The following is a 27,905-nucleotide window of genomic DNA, read 5'->3' as shown; positions in this document are numbered from 1 at the left end:
GTTCAAAGAGCTCAAATTTATTGGCCATGTCGTTGGTTCTAAAGGCGTCCGACCAGCCCGACAAGTTAGCTGCAGTAGCGGACTTTTCGCCACCCACAGACAAGAAGGCTGTCCAATGCTTCCTTGGTTTGTGTGCATACTATAGGCACTTCGTCGATGGATTCTCGAGAATTGCTGAGCCGCTGACACGGCTTACACGCGATGATGTGCCTTTCATTTTGGCGGACGAGCAACAGCAGTTGTTCAATTAACTGCGCAAGCGTTTGCAGGCGGCTCCAATACTTGCTAATTTTGACGAAGACGCTGACACTGAAATCCATACTGGCGCCAGCAATACGGGTCTCGGTGCAGTGCTTGTGCAGTGGCAAGCTGATGTGGAACAGCCCATTGCTTATGCAAGCCGCAGTCTCACCAAGGCTGAGAAAAACCTACTCAACCACTGAAAAAGAATGCTTAGTGGTTGTGTGGGCAATTGGTAAATTCCGACCCTACTTGTACGGTAGACCCTTTAAGGCTGTCAGCGATCACCACGCCCTGTGCTGGCTTGCCAACCTCAAGGATCCTTCAGGCAGGCTAGCTCGTTGGAGCCTGCGCTTACAAGAGTACAACATGACAGTTGTATACCAATTTGGGAAGAAGCACAGCGACGCTGACTGTTTGTCACGTACGCCACTACCTATGACGTCATCGGACCCAGACCATGACTTGCTATTTGTTGACGTTATCGACGCCATAAAGATGGCTGAGCACCAGTGCGCTGTCCCTGAGCTGCTGCCGCTGATCGAGCACCTTCAAGGAGTTGAAGGTGTTTTACCCCGCTCGCTCTTGCGCTGCTTACCATCGTACTACTTTCACAACAACACCCTTTACAAGAAAAACTGCGGAACTGGTCCCAATACGTACCTCCTTGTTGTGCCGTCGGGGTTGCACCAACACATATTGCAAGCCTGCCACGATGAGCCATGCACGGGACACCTGGGATTCGCTAAGACATTAGCAAAGATACGACAGAAGTACTACTGGCCCCGGCTTTATTCTTCTGTGAAACGGTACGTGAAGACCTGCCGCGATTGTCAGCGCTGCAAGAAACCACCAGTTAAACTGGCTGGCTTGCTCCAGCCTGTGGACCCACCTCAATCACCGTTCCAACGAATAGGAATGGATCTACTTGGGCCATTCCCAGTGACCTCTACGCGCAAAATGGAGTCGTTGCTACCGACTACTTAACCCGGTATGCCGAAACCGAATCTATTCCACAAGCAAACTCGTATCAAGCCAAGTTCTTTGTACGCCACATCGTTTTACGACATGGTGCATTGTCTTCTGTCATCGCCGATCGTGATACAGCATTTACAGCCTAACTTATGCAGGACGTTCTCCAGCTGACGCATTGCTCTCACTGCAAGAGCACTGTGTGTCACCCTCAGACCAATGGATTAACGGAACGTCTGAACAGAACGCTGGCTGATATGCTCTCCATGTATATCGACGTAGAGCACAAGACGTGGGACGAGATTTCACCTTATGTGACCTTCGCGTATAAAACTGCTGTACAGGAGGCTACACAGTTTACGCCATTCGAACTTGTATACGGGCACCACGTCATGTCCGCACTTGATGCCACGCTACCTCTGGCTGATAACAGCCTGACCAGCGAACACGTAGTAGAGTTTGTACAAAGAGCTGAAGAAGCATGCCAGCTTGCTCGGCATCGTATCCGGAGCCAACAGCATAACGACACCCTTTGATACAATCAGGGTCGACACGACGTCTATTACAATACCGGCGCCTTCATGTGGGTCTGGATGCCCATCTGTCGCCGTGGACTCTCGAAAAAATCGCTCCGCCGGTATTTTGGTCCCTACAAGGTTACACGCCGCCTCAGTGACGTGACCTATGCAAGTCCCTTGCAGTTCTGAGCCTGGTTCGCCCCGTCGTCGTCCTCGCGCTGAAGTTGTTCATGTAGTGCGCATGAAACCCTACTATGCGCGTATGTAAATGCCGAGATGCACCTGAGGAGCTCCATTTCTTGTCCTCGCTGAAAGAACTTTTTCATGCGACCGAGACGGCCGCTTTTTGCGTGGGGGGCAATTGACACAATGATGTGGGGCTCCCGCACCACGGGATGGCGCTATCAAAGGTCGGTGCCATGAGAGACGATAAAGCATGCAGGCTGCAAGCTCTTCTTCTGGCCCTCCATTAAAGACAAGCGTCTACTTTGTAAGATTCTGGCTTCAATCTACGTTACAATATACTTGTAGCCATGGTCCTTGGCCCAAGTTTTCGTCGTTCCAAGTAAAATTCTGTTAGCCTTCGTGTTAGCCTTCATTCTTTCAGCACGTCTATTACTCAGAAGTTCTGTCTTCACTGACTGCTTTGTGAAATAAACTATAATTCCAGGCACTTCATCGCGAACAGTTCGCTGTCTATTGACATGATGTTTTTGGCGGTGAGTTGAGGCAAACTCATTTTTCGAGCTATTTTGTTCACCTTTAAGCAGAGTGTTTTCATTTTGGGACACTGGAATTAGGTTTAACTTCCTACTGTGCCACTTGCGTTCATTAATCTCCTGTATGACATGATTTGACGTAAGGTTTGTTGCATGCTTTTCTATCTTCTGTACCTTGTACTTTATATCTACAGTTTTTTTATCCTGGCGACAGATATTATTGAGAATTTCATCATATTGATTAGACTTCATATTTACTCATTTTTCAATGCTTTCCTCTGTGTCCTTAAGTCTTAAGAGTCCATCAAGCTTTTCATTAACAGTCATGAACAAGCTTGCAAAGTCTACATCGTCACTGTTAGATTTGGAATCCTGAACACCTCTAGACATTGTTGACTTGCATGTTGGACATTGCCTTGGCTTTCGCCATGCTTCGACCTTTGACTTGTATGTATTTAGATCTATGGAACATTTTCCAAAGTGATAGCGACAGCTACACCCTTCACAGATCAACCCTTCATCATCACAGGGGCAAGTCTCAGTTTCAAGATCAGAGATATTGGTGTAAACAGTTTGGTGTTTGAAATCAACAGCTTGGCAGAGTCATAGTGAGTAGGAAAAGATTAAATTAACTAAAGGACACAATGCTGGCTAAGGTGAAATTTCTTTAATGAAGGAAAAAGGAAAAGGACTGGTTCCACTCTACCAAGTTTCTTTGTTCACAAGCTCAGCAAATGGCCATTTTGCTTATTGTAAAACAAGGCTTTGATGGGAGGAGTGTGGGAAAAATGTCATTCACTAATTGTTCTGTCTTCATCATCACTGGGTGTTTTATTAACATTCTTACGTGTATGTGCAGCGCAACATAGACGAGAGACAAGAAGTGGACGGCACGAGCGTTGACTGACATGTTATAGTCACAATTTGTTGATGTGGCTCTTACATGATGGCTAGTCTGTGTACCGAAACTGCCAAAACTATGCCTTATTTTGCTGCCCTAATCACAGTGAGTCAGTTAATGTGATACTGTGCTGAGCACAAAACACTTTGAATTTCCAGCTGTGGTGGGTGTATTTTGATGAAGAAGAATGCATAAATGCTTGTGTACTCTTCTTTAGCTGCATCCAAAGAAGACCATCTGGTCCAAGTTAATGCAGTGCCCTGCACTGCAGCTTCGCTAATAGGTCCTGTGTTGTCCTAGAACCTTAAACCTTTTACAACAACAATTCGATCAGTTAATCTGTCTGTTGACCTGTCAATCAAGCAAGCAAGCTTAATAGGTGCTTGACTCCACTGCGGCCACAAGCAGGTTCCATTCCCGTGGTGCGCCCCAGAGAGCCTCAAGTCGCGCCACTTCTCACATGCCAGCGACACGTGGATGTTTGGCGTGACCCTGTGGGAGACGTTCAGCTTTGGCCAGGAGCCCTGGGTGGGGCTGAGTGGTGCGCAGATCCTGCAGCGCATCGACCAGCTTGGGGAGCGGCTGCCCCAGCCCGAGGCCTGCCCCGGGGACGTCTACCAGTTGATGCTCCAGTGTTGGGCTCATGCGCCGGCCGACCGGCCCACGTTTCCTGCACTCAAAGACTTCCTTCTCGAAGCACGGCCACCTGTGCTGCGTGCTCTGCGTGCTGTGCAAGTACGTGCGAGTGTCACACGCAGGTCTCCTTGAAGTTACGAGATGCTTATCAGTCCTGGCAAACCCACTAGGTGCAGAAAGTCGCAGCACAAAGCAGGACCCGTGAAATGCACGATTGACTTGACTAATTTTACTCAGACTCGCCAAGTACTAAAGTACCGGCCACACAACAACCCCCAAAGTTTATGAAAAGGAAAGTTGGCTTTGAAAGCATGCTCTGCCAGTGTAGCATGCACTGAAATTAGGCTAGTTGGTATGGATTCATGGCTTTGGGTAGTGCAAAACAGATGGAAACTCAAGGGACAGACAACATGCGTTGCCTGCCTTTTGTCTTCCCATCTATTTGACACTGCCTGTAGCATGGCACTGACAATGTAGGCAGACTTGCTTTTTGTTTTTTAATGTCCCTTTTAAGTTCTGTATACGCGCCGTGTGATTAATTGCAATAAACTAGGTGGGAGATGTTGACATAACTGGAGGCTAGGTGTGCTCGGCTGTTGCAGTGTCAGTGTTGATATGTGGCATAATAAATGGAAAGCGAAAGAAAGAATGTAGGTGTGGTACAGGGCTGCAGTGTGTCTGTGTCTTCGCATCTCAAGAAAGTGTGAGGATGAGCTCTTCGTGAAGAGGGAGAGAGGATGGAGAAATATAGTTTGCCGTTTCAGGTGGCTATGGCGCCGCTGTTTCTGCAGCCTCTCCAGTGAATCCTTATTGGAGTTTGTTTTCTAGACGAGGCCCTGTAGGTGTTACTTTGGTATAAATTGTTACTGCAATGGTGTGTGCCATATTCTTGATCATTCGCTCTTGGGTGTATATCACCTTCGTTGGAATGCTAATTGCTAAAGTCAGTGGACAGACCAACCGTTGCTCAAGTGAGGCATTGTACCGGATGCCATGTAAAAGAATGAAAATATCCTCGAAAATGATCAGTGAAGGATGAGGCCCCAGTATATATGACTCATCCAGCACTGAAAACCTGTCTGTCTCCTAATCTGTCAGATAATGTCTCTGCTCCTCCTTCACCCTCTTTGACAGAGTACCCTCTCATACTTAGTAATACTTGTTGGGGGGCTAAGTTGGTGCATGTTTCCAGAAGATGGTTGTAGCGCCGAAAAAGACAACACATCGCAAGCGAGACGGTCTCGCTTGCTATGTCTCGCTTGCTATGTGTTGTCCTTTTCGGCGCTACAACCATCTTCTGGATACCCTCTCATCCTGCTCCTCTAGGCGTGCATGCAAATAGAACAAGGCAATGGGGAGGAGGGGTGTTTGTGATAATTGTGTACCCATCCCTGGTGTGTGGCCTGGGCAATCATATTGCGGGTGATATGTTTGCTCTTTGCGGTTCATCGAAGTAACATGGCGATCTTGTCTGCTGACAAGATCGAGGCCTACAAGCAGTGGAAGGCTTTAGGGGGGGGGGGAAATGGTTGCATGGATAATGTAATGGGCACTCCGTTTCATTATCTCACGCAGTAATAAAGTAACAGTTATGTGGCTTTACTCAACGGTAGGCATTAGATAAATGTCATGGTCACATATTTACTAGGCTGGTGTGAATATCAGTTTCTTAGCTTGAAGCAAATAGTAATTAGTGTCGAGTAATGTCGGTGAAAATAAGTTCATATAGCTGCGGGATTTGCGTAAAACCTTGTCTAAAGTGCCAGATGTTGACAGACTTAGAAAAAATGTTATTTCGTTATTTCAACAATAGACAGTACAGGTCACACTCACAAGAAACCACGTTTAGGGTACAGTTCTTCAAAGAGGTGGGAGAACAGAGCCGCTGGCCAAAGATACGAGGTGGGCAATTCCTGCATCTGTGAATGGAGACTGTTTTTGCAAAGGTTCAGGCATTGTATGCAGTTATTTCCATGGGTTATGTGTGCGGATTGCTTTCTTCTCTTCAGGCTTATGTAATGGGAATGCAGCTTACACGTGGCAAAATATGTATATTCGTTCATTTCAAATTCTGTGAAAGCTTTGATTACTGAAATTCGAGCCAAAGCAAATATCAAATACCATAATATGCGACTGAATATTTAAAAATATTGAATGTTCACACAAGCCTAATATTTACCCTTAGGCCACAGCCTGACTCGGGGTCTTGTGCATGTAAGAACAAGAACTATACCTTCTTTCTGACTTGACTGAATGTGGTTTAAAGGCATATTTTAATATTGAAAGGTTATTTATTCAGTTGTCAAATGCTGGTACATGCAGTAAATGTTTACTTTAACAAACTTCAGAAAAACTAAAGAAAAGTTTGCTTACCAGAAACTTCACTTAACTGACCCATTTCTACAACAGCCTTTCATGAGGAAGCAAAAGAATATGTAGAATATTCAAATGAAATCTGCAGCATATGCTGACTGTTTTGTAATGTTACAGGGGACATTTCAGTCACATCCAGCAGCTATGCAAAAAATTTTTTATTTCTGTTGTGCTTTCAAGAAAGTATTCATGGATGGACTAATATTTTGAGAGTTTTGAAAGCATAAGATAGTAAGAGCTGGCATTGATGAAACAGTGTTATTGCTGTACAATTTCATAAATAAGCATAGGAGACGACTTAGAAGCATTGCTGCGTGGAAAAAATGTTTGTAGAACTGAAAGATTCACCATACCAAGTTTGTTTGACCAAAGCTGCTCTGCATAACACTCAATGTAATGCCGTCTTGGTATTTTCAGTGACTTTGTTGAGCTGAAATCATTGTGCTAGTGTAATTCCTTGGAGGGAAATGTTACCGAAGTTGCTGCTCACAGCGTCTTCCAACATATTGAAGACTTCAGTTTTATTGCACTGTGTAAGCATTTTGGCCTGGACCTGTTTGCTGGAATGCATCTACCCTGGGATATGCTTACGCTGGTGAAAATTTAGGAGGAAACTTTGTCGACATTTGCATCAGGTTTTCAATGCACCCATTGGAAATTCCACGCGTATTGCTGAATGCCCGGCTCATGCTATATCACGCAGCTGCACATGCTGTGAAAGCAACAAACTGTGCACAGGTGACGTGCCAAGGCAAAAGCTTTGTTGTAGTGTGAATGTTGTTCCTGCAGTGTAGTGACGTGCTTGAGAGCTGCAATGACAAGCACACCCTGCAGTGTCTTCAGTGAAAGTGCATGCTTGCGATAAGCGTGCATCTTTTGCCAGCTGGTGCTTTATCATTAAGTGTAGTGACTATAGGACTCTGCCCTAGTCATACGGCGCTGAGCCTTGCGGTTCCTCCCTGGCAGGAGAACGGCCGGCTAGAACTGGAGCCGGGCGACCTGGTGGAGGTTCTGGACGGCAGGCCCGAGCACCACTGGTGGCGGGGCCAGAGCCAGCGCACCTTCCGCATCGGGCAGTTCCCCCGTGGTGCCTGCGAGTCCCTGTCGCGTGTCAGCCCACGCGACATCAGCAGGCCGCTCCGAAACAGGTGACTGTCTGGCCCATCGCAGAGGCCCACCCTCCTGTTTGAGTTTGTGTTGGTGCAATCATTCACGTTGCTTAAACACGCAGAAAAATAGAAACAACTGTGCTGTGGAAGAAGCGAGAAGAATAAGTTGTGATATTAACGCAGTCCCCCACCTGTCAGCAAAATGTGGTAGCAAGGTATCAGCATTCAGAATGTCTCAAAGTTGAAATAAATTTGCACAATACAGAGTACGCAATAAGCAAAGCGAGGTTGTAAAATTTAACCATTTGATGGTCAAGGACGCACATATACAGCGCCGCAAACATGTCCCAAATGGTTGATGCCATGTATGTATGGCATCATGTTTATGCTTGAAAAACGCACCAATTTTTCAACTCATTGATGCTTAGCAAGTGCTGTCAGCCTGTGTGAATACAAGGAATTTCGTTTTTACTTCGTAGTCTCCTGGTTTTCATTCAATTTATTATTGCTGGCATTTCAGCGACCACTCACGCATGTGCGGTAAAACAGTGGTTAGTTTTGGTTTCATCTTGGGGGTTGTTTCCGTTCATTTCACTCCTAAAAACTGGCGTCTATCTGGTTTCGAATCTCTCAAAGGGAACCGCTAAGTGCTCGTTCGTCTGTTGTTCAGATGGGTGCGAATGCGCCTGTTCACAGGTGGGCGCTGGTATATACAGACGAGGCCGCTGTATACAAAAGATGATGCCATACCTGCATTTCTTTTCTAAAGACTAGCGAAAACTGATTTGCCCTCGTTGGCAAAATAAGGACTAGATCAAATTTCTGACGTGTTGGTCTTTCTGATGGTTTCATAACCATTGAGTTTCCTTGCTTGCACTCGTGCACAGTTTGATGACGCTATAGGTGTGTGCGCCTGTTGCTCTGCTGCAAGTGAGCCGAGCAGCGATTCCTCCAGTGCGGACTCTGCCGCCCAAGGTTCGAATCAGAATATACCTATTTTGATATATCTCCGTTTCATCTTTATTAGTATTTCTGCAAGCCCATTTGTATTGATGAGTAAACAATGCAAGTTTACCCATGGAAATATTTTTGTCACATTGTGGTCACTCTAAGAAAAATTGCGGCAAATGTTTTTCAAAATAGGGCGGTTGGATATCTTAAATCAGCATTAAAAAAAGTTTAACCCTGGGGGGGGGGGAGGGGGTGCATTTGGTGAAAAAAAAAATGTGACACTCAGATGCTTAAAAGACAGTAAAAAATAAAAAGATAAAATAGAATTGTGCTCAATAAATCATCTAACTGCTTAATAAGGTCGAGAAGAAGCTTTAATTAAGGGCTCACTCTGATTTTGCTGTTGATACACACGTGGAACACAGAAATGTTTTAATTAGATAGTTTATGGAAAAGCCTATTTGAAATAATATTGTATTTGAAATATTGTATGAAATAGCATTGTATTATTGTATTTAAGAGAGAAAGCTGGATTCTGCCAACAGTTAGAAGTAGTATTTTGATTTGAACACTGAAAGAGGGGCCCTGAACCACTTTTTATTGAACTGAAGAAAGGCATTTGAAGTGAACATAGGCCATTCCAGAAATACTTTGCGGGAAAAAGTACTTTAATGCATTCAGCAGAAGTGGAGTTACTGGTAACAAAACATGGCCTCTGTTGTGCTCTCGTTCCTTCTTCAATGCCTTGCGCTGCGAAGGCTATGGCGGAGTGTAGCATGCCCACAACGCTTCGCCTTTTAAATGTCACCATGGCACACAGTTCAAATTTCATTTTGAATGTTAGTGTAGATGCCACAACTTCCTGTTTTGATGCTTACGACGTGCTAAACGTACGCCAAACATGGTTGTCTTCAGCGAACCGCAGTGCACTTAGCCAGTGGACTCGTGGCGACAGCCTGCGGTGGCCATGGTATACGCGCTACGTCGCAGACCGCTGCTACGAATCGAACACTCGCACAAACTTGGGTCACTGAGTATGCGGCAATGTGTATGTATGCTCTGCTCTTCAACGAGCCTTTTCCACACTGACATGGGTCACTGTAAGATGTGGGACTGGGTAGGTACTGCTCTTCCGAAAAACTTTTTGATGCCAACTTGTGTCACTGGTTATGTACCCGTAGGTGTGTGTTGCTGGGAATTTGCTGCGCTACAATGAACTGCCTTTGGACAGTTCCTGTTATATCAAATTTAAAGGGACCCTGAACTACTCCTCAGGCTTGGTGAAAAGACATAGTTGCAGGACAGGGGTATTTGGAGATCGCAGCATTTTATGTCCTGCAGTGGACATAAAATAAATTGATGATGATGACAAAGATTCCTTAAACTTTACTGCTGCTGAGTGGATTCAAACCCGCGTTACATAAGTTCCTAAGGGATAGCAACCCGATGTCTGAGCTGGTCGCTCCACAAATACATAGGGTATGGGCCACTTTTCAAAGAACAACTTTCACGCCAACGCTTTGGTGAACTGTGCCACGAATGCACTAGCTGTGTGCCGCTCTTCAGCGAACTTCTCGCCAATTTGGGTTACTGAGTGTGTTCCGCTGAGCGTGCGGCAAGCAAGGGAACAATTGTTCCCTCGCTTGCCGCTTCATCCACTTGATATGAACACTGCACATGCGCTAATTGGTTAAGATGAACTTTCACGGCCGGCTGCGCCTTACCCGCGCAGCTTTACTCGACCATCCGAGCAGCACTTTAGGGGAAAGAAAGAAAAAAAAAAGTCAAAAATGAAAGCTTTTCTGCGCCGTCGACCATCTGTGCGTCGCGGGGAGACGAGGAGACCTAACGACCTCGGTGTTTCTGCGAAGGTTCCGCTGCTCCTCCACTCCTCCTCTCTCACCCTTCCTCACTCACTCCTCTGTCTCCTCCCGGCCCGGCTACACGAATTAGCCGCGCCCTCAAGTTCATTCTCTCCTTTGCCTCCCCATCGCCGGACCCTCCCCCTCTGCCCTGCACAGCGCCGATGCGATGAGCCCTTCATGCGAGGCATTTTCAGCGCTGTGCTACTCCCCTTCCTCCCACCGCAGCACCTCCCACAATGATGTCTCCTCTTTGTCGCCGCAGCAGATTTGCGTGGCGCTGGCTTTCTCCGAACTTGCAGACTGCAGGGAGGAAACAGGACGCAGAGAGAGAGACAAAGTGCAGCCTGGCCAGTAAGCCAGCGAAACTCGAAAAAAAAAAGGCGAAGAGAAAAAGCGAGAAGAAATAGCAGACAATGCTGTTTCCCAATGGTGATCACGTGATAGTGCCGTCATGCCAGGGCTACCAACCTCCACGCGCGCAGCGCAGGATGCGCTGAGCTCAACCCCGCGCTCAGCGCAGAATGACTGCGATACTATGAGTGAGGACTCTGCTGTGAACTTGGAGGAGAGCAGCATTGTTCCTACGCTGAGCAGTAAGGGTGTCTCCATTGACATGAGTGCGTATGTCAGCATTGATGAAGGTGTGCAAACATGTAGGGCTGACACACTGGAAGCTTTAATTGAAGAGGTGCTCGACCTGCCATCAGAAACTGCTGCTGACGATGACAGCATGGATGTTGTGCCTGAATCGGCACAAGTGACCTGCAATGCAGCTGACGCTTGCCTGGATACTTTAGCGCAGTTTTTCGAACAATGCGAGGGCACTGAGGAATATCTCAGAAAATTAAGTGAGATGTCTGCATTTGTAGCAGCCAGGCGATTTTCTCGACAGGCACAAAAAAATAACAGACTGGGTAACAGTCAACAGTGGCTGATGCCTTACTAGGGCAATGTATAGTATACCACTAGTAGTGCAATAAATGCTTATATTGCACTTATTTTTTTTCTGAAAGGCCATTTCATTCATTTGTTCTCATATACGAGGTATTTGGACACACACTGCATGCTCAAACATCATGTTTAGAAGCACTCCTGATTAGACGAACTTCTGATAAGACAAATGCTTTTCATGATCCCTTGGAGTTCGTCTTAAAGGGAGTCTACTAGTGTAAGAGCAGGAACGTTTGAGTCTTGCAAAATACTCTTGTGTGTGGATTTTTAAGGCCTTGAACTATGTGTATAAACAGGCATCAAATTTATAACCCTTATAAGTTTATCTCCGTTTTTATTGTTATTATTCAAGAATGAAGAGTACATATATACCAATGCAAAATATTTTTTTCTCACCTTACGGTCACCCTAGAAAAATTGCGGTAAATTTTTTTCGAAATAAATCCCTAAGAAGAATTGGAATCTGCAATAAAAGAAATCGACCCTGGGTGGTCGCATATGGCGAAAAAAATCGATCCTCAAAGGGTTAAAGTGTAAAACATGTGCGGGGCACTCTTTTCTGCACTGTGCATGCTGGAGAAAGTGCCGAAATTGCTGCCCCTAGAAGTCTACGCCACTCGGTGAAGGAAAAGGTGGAAATGGTCGTGATGCGCGCTGAAATAAACCGCAACTCTGGGCTGGCCGCGAGGTTGTACTCGTCTCAAAACCCGGGTCTTCCAATTCCTGCACATGCCACGATTTCATCTCTCTACTAGCACTTCGTCGAAGCTGGCTCTGTCTGCTACTAGAGGCGTTGGAAAGGCATTGTGGATGAAGGTTTTGAGATAAGCTATCAGAAAGCATCTGAAACACCTTTATAAGAATGAGTAAAGACGTTTTGCTGTACAACCTACAGTTTATGAATGTATTGCGCAGATAAGGATAAATTTTCATGTACATACCAGACAGAGTTCATTAGAGAGAGCGATAGAGAAAGCTCTTTACTGAAATGCAGAAAATTCTGCCAGTGTGTTTAAAGTCGCCTACATGCTACTCTGCATGAGGGAGGTGATAAGGGATTGAAAAGCCCTAAGAGAGAGTTGGTGAGAATGGCTGTGCTTGCATAGGGTAGGCTTAGCTTCCATGTCTTGACAGTAGCATAGTCAGTTAATTTTTCTTTTGTTTCTAGTGATTACTTCTGGACTGGTGGTGAGTGAACTGCAGCATGCGATACAGCAGCACGTTGACGTCGTGTGACATAAATTACAACTCCAACCTTCTAGTCTGTTGCAGAGAAAGTAGCCAGCAAGGGATATTTTGCTTACTTTTCTGCATTTAAAAAAAATAAGAACAGTTGAGGACATTAATGCTTCTAAACCACGAACAAGGACAGCTTGTGCTAAACACTGTGACAATCTTTATCACGCAACTGCTCGTGGTGTAGGGTCTCGTGTTGACTAAGCGCGGACAAAAAGTCCAGATCACGCATACTGTGCCCCGGGAATGGTTTGCAGACATCGAAGAGCATTGTACTCTGCTTGGCGGCGCCAAACGTGTGTTGAACCATGGCATGCAACAAAAGCACATTTCCTGAGCCATTTAGAGTCGTCGTTATTGTGCACTGTGAAGGTGGTGGCATTCTTTAGCGACCGCAGCGTTATTGTTACAGGAAGCCATGCTGATAGACCAGTGAGTTTCCCTATTTTACATTCTCAAGGACACCATCTTTTTTGCTCTCTGTGCATCCCGGTGTATGCATTTTACAGTTCATCCAGTGATAATAGCAAGCTGGCCTAACGGCTGAATTGGAAGCTAACCAGAAAGGTGAAGCTGTGGTGGCGCTGAAACAACATTTTGGCAGAGGAACGCAATTAGCTTGGCCAAGTTGTTGGGAAGCGCAAGCATCTTTGCCTAAGTGGCCATGTAGTTACCAGCACACACCTATTGTCTGTCCCCATTCTCGCACATAATGCAACTTGTGAGTCGTAACAAACTGCTCATGGGGTGCGTCGACTGAAAAAACAATTAAAGAATTGCTCGCCTGTCGTGTACGCATTTGCACCCTATATGCTTGAACTGTTCCGAACTGGTAACAATTATTATTATTTCTGGTTCGAGTTTGGTTCGGTTTCAGGAATCGTTAGAAAATATTGGTTTGGGTTCAGTTCAGCATTTCATTCGGTTATCGGTTCAGGCTTGGTTCGACACCCTGGATGTCACACACTGCTGCTGATGTACAAATCAGGAACGAGGTGAAAGACCTTAACGAGATGTCGCTTTCGCTTCACAAAAAATGGCAAAAAAATCGATTTTTTTGAAAATCAAATTTTCAGTTTCTTTAACTCTTTTTCTGCCTGATTCCCAAATATCATCACTGTAAACCACGTAGAAGTGGTCGAAGAAATTTGTTTTATCAGCCAAGGTGGCGAAAAATCTCGCGGAAATCAAGAAAGAACAGTGTTTTTCAAGCCACAATATCTCCGTAACGGCGTGACTGAGCGCTGCCATCTTGGTCTCGTTGGAAAGTGCATTTCTCCATCTTCAAATTTGCTGCTTCAGCTATCTCCTCCATACAGAAACAAGCACACAAAAGCAAGTTATTGAAGATCATGCCAGAGTCTGTGATTGGCTGCGCCCGCCACGTGACTCCAGGACGTTTCGCCATTGGTCGAGCGCTCGTGTCGTCTGCTCGGCTGTTTGCACCTCGCGAGTCTGGACGTCTCCACTCGCTGTAACCTTGATTGGTCAAAACGGGCGCTATGCGGACATTGCAGTAGCGTGGCCGATCCCTATGCTTGTGGACGTCTCAGACTCGCAGCTAAGCATTCCGAACACCAGTGAAGCGAAATTTGTGACCAAGAATCATGCGCGGAATCCTCGGAAGTGCGGCTAAGCCTTTCTGCGCTCGGTATTTCGGAATTTGTGACCAAGTACATCGCGCACGCCATCCTTGGACCCACGGCTAAGCATTGATCAAGAGTCTCCGACTGCGTGACTAAGTACATCGAGCGTCGACTCCTCAAGCCTGCAGCTAGGAAATCGCGTGTCGGCACCTCGGACTGTGTGAATAAGCGCATCGAAGGTCGACTTCTCGGGCCCGCGGCTAGGAATTTCGCGAGTCTGCACCTCGGACTCCACCGGTGGGTACTTCGCACGCCAGCACCTCCAACTGCGCGACTAAGCACATCAAGCATCAGGTCCTTGTATCTGCGGCTAGTCATGTCGCACATCAGCACCTCGGACCCGCAACCAGGCATATTGCGCGTTCACTCTATTATCATGCTGTCACGATAGCTCGTAACAATATCTATCATATCACCCCTTCATAAAGAGAACCTCATCATGAGCTCTGTTCACTAGGCCCCTTGGTCCGGCAGAGACACCTGGCTGCAGAAGTGATCGAGGCATCATACAAAAGTACAATTCTGGAAAGCACCTAGCAGCCTCATATCTATCACTAGCTCTCTGATCCTAAGTTGTACAGCCATTGTCAAGTAAAGATAACTTGAAAGGCTGCTGACACTCAGAGCTTTCATTCAGGAACATGGTCAATTCTACCAAAAGAAAAAAGAAGGCCTCACTGATTGTACTGAAGACTGCTATCAATCAGGCAGCCTGCAGGTACAACACTGGAACTATATTCATGCTCACACAGAGTACTGCACCTCACTTGGTTTGAAACCCAGGCACCATGCTCTTTATAGAGCAGCAGAAGCAAAGAATGCCATATAAAAAGAAAAGGGGGTGGGGGGGGAAGCACACCAGACCAGAGGCCACATGTACAAGAAGCCCCACATCACAAAACACCCCAAAAGACTACAAGTTTGGTGCCTTTTGGAGAACTGAAGAGAAGGTGAAACTTTTGAGAGTCGTTTTCTCAAAACTGTTTTTCTACCTTTCTGCTCAGTTTCTGGAGCTGATTTTTTTGTTACCGTTTAGCATATTTTTACTCTTTTACTCTTTGTAAGTTTATGATGTGGCTATTCGTCTACCCCAAAAGTGTACTTGATGCGAAGGTTACATAAAAAGTGACACTCCAAAAAATTTGTGTTGTGAAAAAAAGAAAAAGCAAAAAAAGAAAAAGCAAGAATGTCACGACCTTCAGCACGTATTTAGCTATACAGTCAATACTTAACAAGCCTTCTATTACGGTTTTTTAAGTTCCTCAGGCTCTCCAGAAAGTTAGAGGGAGAAGAATTCTGTTCAATAAAGTTCAATAAAATGTTCTCAAGATATTGCTCTGAAACTTTTATGGAAGCATGAGGGAGACATTCTAAACATTTGTGCCAATTTTCATCAAAATCCATGAAGAAATGAGAAGGTTGATTTTCAAAGCCACGTCCCCCCGCAAAACCAGCAGTAAAAAGCAAAAGGCTGTACAGGTTAAAGAAGGCGAGAAATTGTGTCTCTCCTCTTTTCTGCAACCAAGAATCGCTGCCTCGACAAGTGCAGGCGATATGGACAAAAATTGTCACTAAAGAACGTTTTCTTCGCGAAAGTTGATTACTTGTGCGTGTTAGCAGATGTTTACTCCAACTGATACCAAATGAGACTGCGCAAAGCTTAATGCATATAATATATGCAATAATGCATATATAAGGAACGAAAGAGTTACTGGCATCTGGATATTTAAACAGAACGTTGTCTGGCGCAGCTTCATTCATACGGGCCACATGGACGTGAGCGGCCGCACCTGGGGTGACCCGGGTTCCATTGACGAACTGTATCTGCGCAACCCCATGGAGCCTCCGGACCTGTTGGGCCTTCCTCCCGAGGACGACGAACCACCTCCTCCACTGGCCACACGACTGCAAGAGCTGGCGCGCCGCTCCTCGCAGAACAACCCCATCACCAAGAGGACGACGCAGATGCGCCAGTACAGCTACAACCGTTTCGTCGACGAGCGGACCGATCCCAGCGAGCTGGGAAGACTGAATGATGACCGGGTGGCGGCGTCTCCCGTTCGTCTGCTGGCATTGGGTGAGCCTTAGTTCTTTGGAAGCATTCTATGTGCTAGTGGTAATGCGATGGTGTTATAAGTAGAGTTTGCACACTTTGCAGGCCTGATGAAAATTACGGGCCGATTGTGAAGGCAGTGCAGTCTAACGCAGCATCTCAAGGTGCTTGCGGTTGAGAGGGAAGAATGCGAAAAACTACCATGTGACGCACACCCCACAGGTTTCAGAGATCAATTTTCGTGTGACAGAAGCATGTGTGCGATGGTGATAGTTCTGGGCTGCAGTGCTGGAAGACAGAAATTCTATCCCTGGTCACGCATTTCTTTATGGCGTTATAGATGGACTTCACCCACTTCAGGGGTGAAGTCCAACTGAAAACTTCAGGTTTGCTGAGCATACACAGTTGTGTCGCAGTGTGTACGAAATGGCGAAAGAGATACAACGTCGAGAAACATCTGCTAAATGAGAGTGTGCATGGTCACCTGTGACGCACATGTGTACAGCTGTCGAGAGGTCACGGTCATCGCTATCTAACTACAGTCGAACCCACCTATAACAATATTCAAGTGGCAAGAAAATTGCCATTGTTATAACTTATAATTATTACTACTGGGTTGTACAAAAAAGTAGATGGGACAGACATTCAGATATTTTTTTAATTAGACTAAATATGGTACAGTTGAAGTCACTCATAGCATTACAGATTTTAACAATACTCGGATGTAAGAATGAGAAGCTGCTGCACTGTGAACTTCTGTGTGTGTTTTGTGGTAAAAGAAACTGTTTACTTCAGTGTTGCCATACATTTGGCTATAACAATCAAATCCGGCTCCTTCGTGTTCGCACTGAAAAGAAAAAGAATGTGAAATCCAGGGAAAGGAAGAAACCCACTTTGCCACATCTGCCTTTATGCCATGCACCTCACATGTCATGCCTTCATTGCCCCTCTCCCATCTTTCTTCGAACCCTCCGACTTTGTTGAGAGGGGCACGTGTGACCGGCGATGATGATGATGATAATGTTTGTGGGTATAGGCTTTGAAACGGTGCGGCAACAAATTGTTGCCTATGTTTGATTTAATCAGGTTTTTCTACGTCTATTGCCATCTAGCCTTTTGTCTATCTGATCTCGATGTTAATTTTCAAATTTAAAACCTCTAACACTATATTGTACCATTACCTACGCTTGCAGTGACTTTGGTTCTATCAATCTCTTACGTGCATTTCCCCCACCAATACACTAATTGTTTCTTATCTTGACTGCTGGGCAGTTAATCCTTCCATCGTCTTTGCACCTCAGTGCTTCTCGAAGGGGGTCACTTCCTACGGGTCTCGCTTGGTGAATATCTTGTCATTCCATTACGATGTGCTGAGTTGTTTCTGGTCATTTTTCGCTCTCCGCAAATGCCTCATCCTGCGGTGCGTGTTTGCTCCGGTATATTTTTATCCTCAGGCAGCCATCTCGGGCCTCCAGTGGCAAGTCACTGCCCCATGCATTATTGTATCAATTTTCCCTCCCACTTTATTTCCTGCCGTATTTTGTAAATCTCCATAGTCTTTTCTGTTGCCGTTCTTTGCATCCAGTTTAATGTTTCTGTTTCTTTCACTTTCTTTTTTATGACTCCTGGTTGTCTATTTACACTCTCAATTACCCTGTGCTTGGTTTCCAACTTTCTTGTTCTTTTCCTCCACTCCGTGTCCATGTTTTTGAGGTACGGATATCGGTGCGCTTTAGCCGGCTATTTATTTTTGTCCATGTTCCCGAGTCTTTCTTCAAAATTGATTTTGCTCTGCACTTCTCTCACTTCAAACGAGGCCCAACCAATACCACCCTGCACTGCCTAATTTGTGGTTTTGCAGTGGGCTACCCAAGCCCAACTGGCCCACCGATCTCTCATTAACTACCAGCCCCGCCAAGATAACCGATTTTAAGCGCAGAATAGAATTTGTGAACGTTAGCATCGGCACCATTACACTTTTCCAAATTCCTCGCGTCACTTCTTATATATTGTAGCCACAAAATATTCTGTATTTCATTATTGCTGTATTCCGCTTCCCTTTAATTTTTAGATTATCTTAATGGACACTTGAGCAGGTCTTTCCTTCATTTATGTGTACTCCCAGGTACTTATATTGCTTGACTAGGGTATACATTCCTGTTGAATTGATACCACATATCTACTTGGCTCTTCATTCAACATCTATAATTCCCAATTAGTCTGTGTGAAACTTATGGCCTAGATTACTCATTGCATTGCCACTTACATTCGTAAGTCTCTGCAAATACCTTGCATTCTCTGGTAGCAGCACAATATTGTCTGCCCAGTGATTTTCTGTTGCAGTTTTTGTGCATTACAAATGTAAGATAGATCAAAACCTAGTTCATTACTTTTGTGTTATCGTTCTGCGCTCTTAACATAAACTGTGAACAATAATGAAGACAAAGGGTCATCTTTGCTTCAGTCCTCAATGAACTTCGACAAGTTAGCGATGCGATGTGATTAAGGCGTGCCACACAATGTGCCCGACTTTCGTTTTATTGGTTTTGTGGATTTTGCATGTTATTTCCTTTTGGCACATGCACCAAGTGTCCAGTTGTAATGGTTATCACTGATAATGTGGAATGGGAGCATTTTAATGAGCGATTTACTTTACCACAGAACAGACACAAAAGTTAACGTTGTATAGACTGTTACTATATCCAATATGTTGTTAATACTGGTGTAACTATAAGCGGGTTTGACTGTATGCGATAGCATACATAGCAAGTTGCGGTGCTAATTTCTGGCCTAGTTTCTTTCCTCTCAGTCGCCTGTTACGAAGGACTGTCGATAAATGTGTGAAAGTTGCATAATTTTATGCCAAGGCACTGCAGACTCTTCTGAAAGATGATCAAGATGATAGGTTGATGATTTGCTCACTTTGTTGCGAATCCTGATAATTATACTGAACTAATTTAATATTGATTTAATGTGCAGTCAGGCATTTTTCATTTTTCCATAAAAACAGTTGAATCACCAAGTCAGAGCACAGGCACAAGTTAATTTATTGGCTGCAGATATGAGGAAATAAACTAATGATTACGTTATCATTAATGATAAAAAATGGCACTTTGGACATCTCGTCAAATGTGGTAGTGTTTTGAGCACAGCGGTCATGTGTAGCAGTATTCAGCACGTGGAAGTGATACACAGGGTGACCATTTTTAAGTTTTACAGAAGTTTTCAAAATATCCGGTGGCAGGTAGCATAAATATTGTCATTGAGCTGAATTGTTCGAAGAGGCGGACATTACTAGCTTAAAAAATTGAAACACACATTCAGCTAATATAAAAATAGCTAGTTAACTTCTTAATTAATTATGTTAAGGCACATATCGGAATTGACAAATTGTAGCCAGTTAGGTTGCAAGACGCATCCACTTGAAATTAATTTCCAGGACGACACCAATTTTTGAGATATTTCCCAGCGTGAAAGGAAATACGGGGGCATTCCTGTTACTTTTATGCTTCAATGTATAAAACATTGTTTTGTTAAGAAAATAAGTGGAATAACTGAAATGTTATGGAAAATTTGATGGCACATATCTCCAAACTGGTGTCATTTTGGAAACTCATTCCAAGTAGATACGCCTTGCAAATTCACTGGCTACAATTCATAAATTGCAATATGTGCCGTAAAGTAATTAATACAAAAGATAATTAGTGGATTTTTGTTGATTAGTTGAATATGTGTTTCGATTTCTTGTGCTAGTAACGTCTGCCTCTTAGAATAATAAGGTGCTAGTAACGTCCGCCTCTTAGAATAATCAAGCTCGAGGACTAGAATTGTGTTATCGTGCCCCAGAGGGCATTTTTAAAAAGCCCATAGAACTTAAAAATGATCACCCTGTAGAGTTACACTGAGTATGCAGTGTGTTCAACTTACCCAACAGTCATTCCTTGCCACCACTGGACAGAACTGTCGAAATCACTTAGTGTACAGAAACGTGTACACTGTGCAGACGGCTTTTGTGCACTTGAGCTGGTTGGTACACAGCTCACTGTGAAAAAGTGTCAAGGTGCGGTGCAGAGGGCAATGCAAAGAAAGCATGTCGCTGTGTCGATTTCTTGCCTGTGTCCTGTCTTCTTGCTGTTTTACTGGGACAGCAGTCGAGTGCTTGAAATTGGGTTTGCCTTGTGCGTCCCGTCCATCCGTTCTGTTACGCTGACGACCGCTGCTGTTGTCATTGGCTACACACAATGGCAATTTCTGTCATTGGGCCACCTTTGTCATTTCCAGCTTCGCCATTCTCATAGTGCGAAGAAAAAGAAAATTTCTGTGCAGCTGCCTCCTTTGGGATTTGAAACCACGTCAGCGAAGCAGTGTGCATATTGGGAGTCCAATGCGCTAAGCACTGAGCCACTGTGCAACAACAGTGGTGGACATGTAGCTCAAGGCTTTTTGCTCTGCACAGACTCTGAGAGCAGTGGCGCATGCATTTCGGAGGCCCAAACCAGCAATACTGCAGTGAACATTGTGTGCATTGCACAGAAAATGTTTTTGACAAGAGAGTGGTGCGTATGCGCGCAATTATTCGCTGTTGTGCTGCTGAAAGCATTGTCGGCGGCGCAACAGAAATGGAGAGAGAGAGAGAGAGAGAGAGAGAGAGAGAGAGAGAGAGAGAGACCTTATTTTGATGGGGCACGAAGAGGGGGTGGACCCCATGGTAGGCAGAGCTCTCAGTCCAGGGCTCCAGCGGCGGTCACAGCACTTTCAGCTCTGACGATCAGCTTTCGCTGATCCTCCAGTGCCAAGCTGGTCAGCACCATCTCCCACTTGTCATGTGTTGCGTTTCAGTTGGGGGGGTTATCAGGGATTTTTCGGCAGGCCCATGTGGCAGGGTATAGGGTAGCCCACTCTGTGCAGAAAGGACAAAGGGGCTGATGAGGGGTGGGGTACATCGCGTGCAGGAGCATGAGGAGAGGATAGGTGTTGGTTTGGAGTTGCCTCTGAGCCGTGACTTCAGTACTGGTGACGCCGCGGCCTCCACCCAAAAAAGGTGTACATGACAATGATGATTATAAGCCTCAATAGATAGATAGAATTCGTTGACAGGAAAGACGGAGAGGTCGACCTGAGCTAGTGCGTTCTAGTCTGCTACTCTGCACTTGGGAAGAGGAAAGGGGAGTGAAAGTATTGGGATGGATGATGATGATAAGAGAAGTTGTGAGTGCTTATGTATATGAGACAGTTGCCCTGCTAGAGCCGCTTGTCTAGCTTGGTGTCGTGCAGAAACTTCAACAGCGCTTTAGTTGCCTGCATTGAAGTTGCAGTGTCAGGCCATGGGCCAAGGATAGCGTGTTCTCCAACAGTGGTTGCCTGCCAACGCTGGCTAGGGAATTTTTCAACGTCCTTCGCTCCATATATGTGCTGTAGTATGTGTTCCAGGGTTTCAGGCGTCTGGCAGTGTTCACAATCAGGGCTGTTCGGCTGGCTGATGAGGTGCATGTAGTGACAGGTGAACGCTATGCTCAGCCAAATCCTGCATAGCAGTGACGTTTTGCTCTGCGTAACATTCGGGGGTAAACAAAATTTACTGTCTGGGTCGATCATATATAGATATCTGTGGATGTCATTGTGCGCTCTGTATGCCTTTGTAAGATCCTGCATGAGTGCCTTGATCATAGAGTAGGTGTCAGGTCGCAAGTAGGCAATCCGTACTTCATCAGAGAAAGAGAAGGCCGATCTTGCCTCACTGTCAGTGAGTTCATTGCCAATCACACCACAATGACTAGGCACCCATTGAAAAGTGATCATGTGGCCACCTAATTCATCACTGTGATGAAGTTCCGCGATTTCCAGCACGAGTAGATAATACGGTCCTTTCTTTAAAAAGCATTTTAGTGCCTGTAGTGCTGATTTGGCATTGCATAACACCGTCCATTTATTAGGTGTCTACGTTCTTATAAAATGTATAGCCGCCCGTATTCCCGCAAGTTACGCAGCCGTAGATGTTGATTTGTTGTCTAATTGAAATCAACGAGTAATGCCAAGTTGTGGGATTGCAAATGCTGCCATTGTGGCAAATGGTGTGACTGAACCATCGGTATATAATTGTACAGTTCCACTGTATAGTGTAGATATATGGGACAAGATGAGCTGTTTCAAGCCAATGGAGGAAACGTGGGATTTCTTCATAATTCCGGGTATCTGAAGCCTCACTAGTGGTCTCTGCAATGTCCATGGAGGTGTCTCTGGGAAGTTGGTGGCCTCGAACCTTGCAGGTATAATGCCTGTGGGACATGCAATTGCTTTAGAAAAAGCACAGTCAAGGTTGGTTCTTGGAAGTGTTGACAGAGAATTGTGTGAGTGTCTGGTCAGCAGGTGAAGATAGGTTTGCACAGGTTCACAAGGCCTGTATATGTCGATTGGACAAGCCCGTGCTTCCGCTATTGTGCCTTTAGTTGATGCGCAGCGTGGCAAGCCAAGGCATATCCGCAGTGCTTGTACCTGAAGGCTCTCCCGCATGTGCATACAAGATGATCCCATGTGAAATAGCACAGGATAAGCCTCGAACATGGCACATGCCCCAATAGAGGAAGCGTTGAGAATGAGGCGTTTGGTGAAAAACAATGCCAAAATCACCAACAACGTGAATGCCAACAGCAATTCCTCAAGGACGAGGCCAGGTACCTTATGCGCGCTTTCCGGATACGCTAGCGCCGCCGCGCGGATATTTTCGGAACCTGGGAGGGGGTGATGGATTTCCCGCTCACGCGGTTTCTGCAGCTGTGTTGGCATTTTGGTACTCTTCGATATGGAAAAAAAAAACTGTCGACAAGCGAAGAGCAACCGCTTGTGCAGTGTGTCGCAATGCACAAATCATGCAATATTGGGAAAAGTAAGCCTGCACCACTTTCCAAAAAAAAAAAAAGTACGGAGGAAATTGTGGGCGATCAAGCTCCGCATCGGGAAGCAAGGGAGCAAAGGAATGGTCGTATGTAGCGAGCATTTCAACAAAGACTTTCGGGGCCACCTTGGTGAGTGTAATTGATTGTTGCTCAACAATTTCATTTTATTTTTGTGGCGAGCCCTTACGACAGCGGCTGAAGAGAAACACCATGCCTTCGCACAAGATCCCACGGCGGTCCCACAAAGCAAGAGTGAGACCTAGGGTTGGCCGAACAACTCCCTCTAGATTCCCAAAGTAAATTTAAGTATGCTAGTGTCACCGTTAAGTTTTCTCTGCGACGGTGCCTGACGCTGCGTCGCGAGCATTGCAAACTAGAGGACGCATTCCGCAACTGAACTTAGTCGTTTTGTGTGAGAATGAAACAGGTGATCTATGCACAAGGCGCTCACTGGTATTTTTGGCCATAGTGAAAGGTGTGTACTGATCGGAGGTCGAGTGCACGCGTTTCTGATTTTGTATCTTTGTTTGTTCTTAAGGCATCTCTTCTATAACAATGTTGCAAGAGACAAGGACCAGGATTACGTACCTGAAGCGGTAATTGATGAAGAATGCGCATGCGAGCTTCCCTATAGCATGCGAAAACGCCAATCGTGCTGGAAACGGGGCGCGCTGGCACACCTCATCGTCTTGCTCATATATTGTAAATCGGCACTACTGAAATGTTTGCATGTTGTCTGGCATCTTATTAACAAACATTCCGCATCTAAGCCGGTGCATGGAGCCATTTACCTCATCGCGAATGCACACGTTTACCTTATGCAGCGGCATGGGGGTACTGCGCTTTGTTTACATCCGAGCACTACCGATTAACTGCTTGGTGTCAATTCTTGTACATCGTGTATAAATTACAAAACATAAGGATAAATAGTTACCTTTACGGCGCCGGCTACACTGCAGGCAGACTGCAGGCGGGCCTCTCACGTCGCTTGTCTGCAGGCAGAGTGACTCGACCTGGACAGCTGCGCTTGTCGTCTCTTGTATTTAGCCAGCATTAAACGTAGCCTCTCCCTCTACAGCTTATCTCTGCGTTCCTTTAGCAACGTCAAGGATCGCGCTTAGAGATACCTGAAACCCGTAAGCCGCCTGCTTCTGGAGATGCGCACGCTTTCGTATCGCCTCCGTCACCTCTATCCGCGCCATATTGAAACGTTCTCCGCGCCACCTATAGGCGCTGGAAAATGCGAATACTTTAGCTCACAAGTTTTGCAGCCATCAAGTACCCTCTACATTAGCACTGCAAATGTACAGGGAAAATGAACTCACTCATGTCTCGTAGGTGGCACTGTGTTGTTTCACTCTTGGCATCAGCTGTAGTGCAAGAATTTTGTCCTCAGAATTGATTAATCCCCATGTGGGACCTTGAAAAGGTTCATCGACCCCGACAAGCAAGAAGCCTTTCACACAGTAGCTGCCTTTTTTCCTGCAGCCTAAATATTGATTTACATAAAAAATGCATGTAAGAAATGGTGCAAGGAGGCTTCAAATTTGAAGGTCATCTCCGATTCCTTGCCGCAGCCACGTCGGGCAGCTGGGTGCTTGAATGTCAACCTATTGAAAGATGGGGGAAAAGAGTGACTGTCTTATACAAGTTTTCGAAAATTCTTACACTGTCCATAATGCCACCTCACCTTGATAACAAACAAAAGAAACAAAAATAAACCTGGTGTGCCAACATTAACGGCCTCAAAAAAAAAAAGAAGGGAAGATAATTAGCATAAGTCCTTGGCCAAACAGCTGTGAATAAAATGTTTCTTAATCCTTTGGAGGTTGCCACCATACTTGTACAGCAGTAAAAACAAATCCCATATGGTCACGGCAGTGCATGTATGGCGGCAATCAGATGTTTGAAAAAATTTCCCTTTTTGAGAGGAAGTGCTGCCTAGTGTCTAGGGGTGCGCAAAGTAATTTTTGAGACCGAATCGAATACGAATCAAATAGTGCTAGAAGTGAATCATATTGAGAATTGAATACATTTCAAATAGTTTTCTAATAATGAAGTGCCGTTATCTTCATTCATAAAACAATGTTCGCATCCCAATATCCTTAAAGTTAGTAAGTTTCTGTCATTACAAAGTACATTATGTAACATTGTTTGATAAAAACACAAATAGAACATTAGGAGCGAACAAGTAGTTTCTTCGCATACACAGGGCTCTTCAGAGTGCGAATTATTGCTTTACAACCTGTGAAGTATGGCTACCTAAGTGACGTAGCCAGCTATGCTATGTCAGTTCTGATGTTTTATGCCTATACTATGCCCGCAGGGCTGGAAATTATCCATACATTTGCTCCAACTTTATGTTTATTTGGGCGCAGTTGACATGTTGAAGTACTATTAGAAAAATATTCGCATTTACAAATAATGACTATTTGATTTAAAGACGAAATCGAATAGCACATTATTCAGTTCGTTATTCGAAAGTTTCGATTATTCATATGCCCTTACTAGTGTCGCTTTGGAGGTGCTGCAACCTTTCGGGACTTCTGAAAAAATTCTTAATGTGCGACTGCCCCTCGGCTTCAGCCAAATTCGATTTTTCACTTAGCTTTATGGTGGCTGCAACCGCAGTAGTTCGGGAGTAGTAGTTCAGCTTTGGCTAGTTTACTGCCGCATGCTTTTGGGTGCGCTTGTGCATGTTATAATTGTCATTCTCGCATGTTTCATTTTGGGTTATGGGCATCGGGAAAATTGATTTCTCTTTCTTTCCTTGTCACTTGGCATTATTGCGACATGCTCACCTGGGTGGACCCCCCTCCCCGCATGTGCTCAGTTACTTTGTTTACTGACGGATGCGCTAGCACCCGTGAGTAAACAAAGTAACAACGTTGGTGATATTGCCACGCACCTGCCTCATTTTGCGAGACGTGCAAGAACTGATAAAATCTTGCCCAGTGATCTGACAAGTGATTAGTGCAAGTTTCCCACTCCCTTTGTTCTTCTGATGGGTGGGCACTACTGAACCTGCCTGTAGGCACTTGCATGCTATGTGTCGCTTTTGCAACGGCCATGCATCCCTGGGGCCATATTATCTAATGATCCACTTCATTTTCTTTTCGGGTCTTTCGGCATTGGTACGGACGTGGCTGAGATGTTACCACACCGCCATCTTTGCTAGGAACGCACCAGCCTTGTGACACATGATAAAAGTGGAAAATGAAATGAAATCTTCTCAAGATACAGGCCCTAGCTGGGCCAAACCAACTTAAAACATAAAAATAGGATGTACGAATTTGATTGTTAGAAATTAATAATGCCATTTTATCTCTGTATTCAATAAAAAAAATATGTATAAAACTGCACATAAAACACACTAAAGTGTGTTTTATTGGTGCTGTTTGCTTTTGTTTAATTTGGTGTAATCTGTACTTCCTTTGTAATGTGCTGTACGTTGTAACCTATTGTAATCTACGTATGTAGTTCCCACCCTGCTAAAGTTCTTAATGGCAGTTGCAGTAGAAATAAATAAATAAATACTTAAAATGTTTTTGTTGCTCTGTTTCACCTAAAAATTATTTCCTTGTTCTTTTTCAAGATAAGTAACTAAAAATATCTGCAATAAAAAAAATTTGACCCTGGGGGACGATTTTTTCAAAAAATTGCAACCTGCAAAGAGTGAAAGCTATATATATAGTAACTAAATAAATCTGACCTACTGGGACAGGGCATGTCCGGGAGTGCTTAAGTTTGAAAGAGCATAATGCTTAAGTTTGTCCACTTATGCAGTTGAAGTTCTACAACATGCGTTACTATGTCATACAGAAAGTAAGTTGTGTACATCAAAAGGAGGACAAATGAAGACCTCATTTATCTAATCCACACTGTTCTTCCTTTACTGTCACACAATTAAAATTACTAGATTTTAAACAATAAAATAAATATGAATTTTTTAGTAATTTTTTTCTCTCAGGACACAGACAGGCACACAGGCGGAACACAAACACAGTGCCAGCCATGGTGCTGCGATTGTTTGCTCTCGTTGGTGTTCTCTGTGCATCCTTGAGTGGCAGTTATGTTTCACAGCATGACCAACAGTAGCACACACACTGCTGATACTGTTGGAGCTGGAAACACTTGCTAGGAAAACCTGGTGCTTGTTATTGGGTGTTGCAGCAGCTCTTCGTATCAATGGTGGGATCCTGATTTCTGGGCAGCAACAGATGCAGATAAGAGTGCAGACTTGTCAATGCACACAGACCATGGTCAGGTCACTGTGTGCAAAAGCCGTTATTCGAGTTCCACCTGAAGGCTTGTTGCGCTGACAAACTATTCCGCACTGAGAAACAATTCAGACTGGATTGCTTTGGATTGTGTCGTCAGTGCTGTGGTCTTGCAGTGTCATGATGCTGCTGATCACAATGTGTGCACATGTATGCATGCCTCTTGCTTGTGTGCATCACTATAGCCGATCTGTACTTTTTTACTTTATTCTGGATTAAATGCTATTGAAGTGCATGGACAGCCTCCGTGCTAGATTTGAATGTTAAGAGTGAGCAGTTTAACTGAAGGTATCAGGTATATGTTATGCTCTTTAACCCTTGTGTTGATGCGAGCTAGGTGGTACGCATCAGTCTAGACAGTGCGAAAGCATGGGGCCCTGGCATGAAGGCAATGTGCTGGCACTCTTTTGTTCACTCACCATTCAGTGGAATGGGATTATTAATTGATCTTTAATTGTGTACATTGTGTACAATTGTGTACAGGAAGTGTCTCCATAACAGTGTATATACCCCAGTAGAGAGAACTTGACCAGCCACATGCACTATTTTCACGGTGTGTTGC

General features: G+C 44.9%; 1 protein-coding gene across 8 annotated transcripts in view; it reads left to right on the top strand.

The window, feature by feature from the left end:
• The window catches only part of Ack (activated Cdc42 kinase), a 121,112-nt gene that overhangs the window by 8,088 nt on the left and 85,119 nt on the right, over positions 1 to 27,905 (top strand). For all 8 annotated transcript variants that reach the window (XR_010566194.1, XR_010566195.1, XR_010566196.1 and 5 more), the window contains exons 2-4: positions 3,759 to 4,085; positions 7,326 to 7,507; positions 15,869 to 16,194. Coding sequence is in view for 5 of the 8 variants with exons in the window: in XM_070538345.1 (XP_070394446.1) it covers positions 3,759 to 4,085; positions 7,326 to 7,507; positions 15,869 to 16,194 (835 nt within the window). In the remaining 3 variants the exon portion in view is untranslated. The remainder of the gene's footprint in view (positions 1 to 3,758; positions 4,086 to 7,325; positions 7,508 to 15,868; positions 16,195 to 27,905) is intronic.

Source organism: Dermacentor albipictus, chromosome 5 (assembly GCF_038994185.2).
Source record: "Dermacentor albipictus isolate Rhodes 1998 colony chromosome 5, USDA_Dalb.pri_finalv2, whole genome shotgun sequence".
Classification (NCBI taxonomy): domain Eukaryota; kingdom Metazoa; phylum Arthropoda; class Arachnida; order Ixodida; family Ixodidae; genus Dermacentor; species Dermacentor albipictus.
The sequence above is the reverse complement of the archived record's forward strand: the minus strand, read 5'-3'. Positions and strand labels throughout refer to the sequence as shown.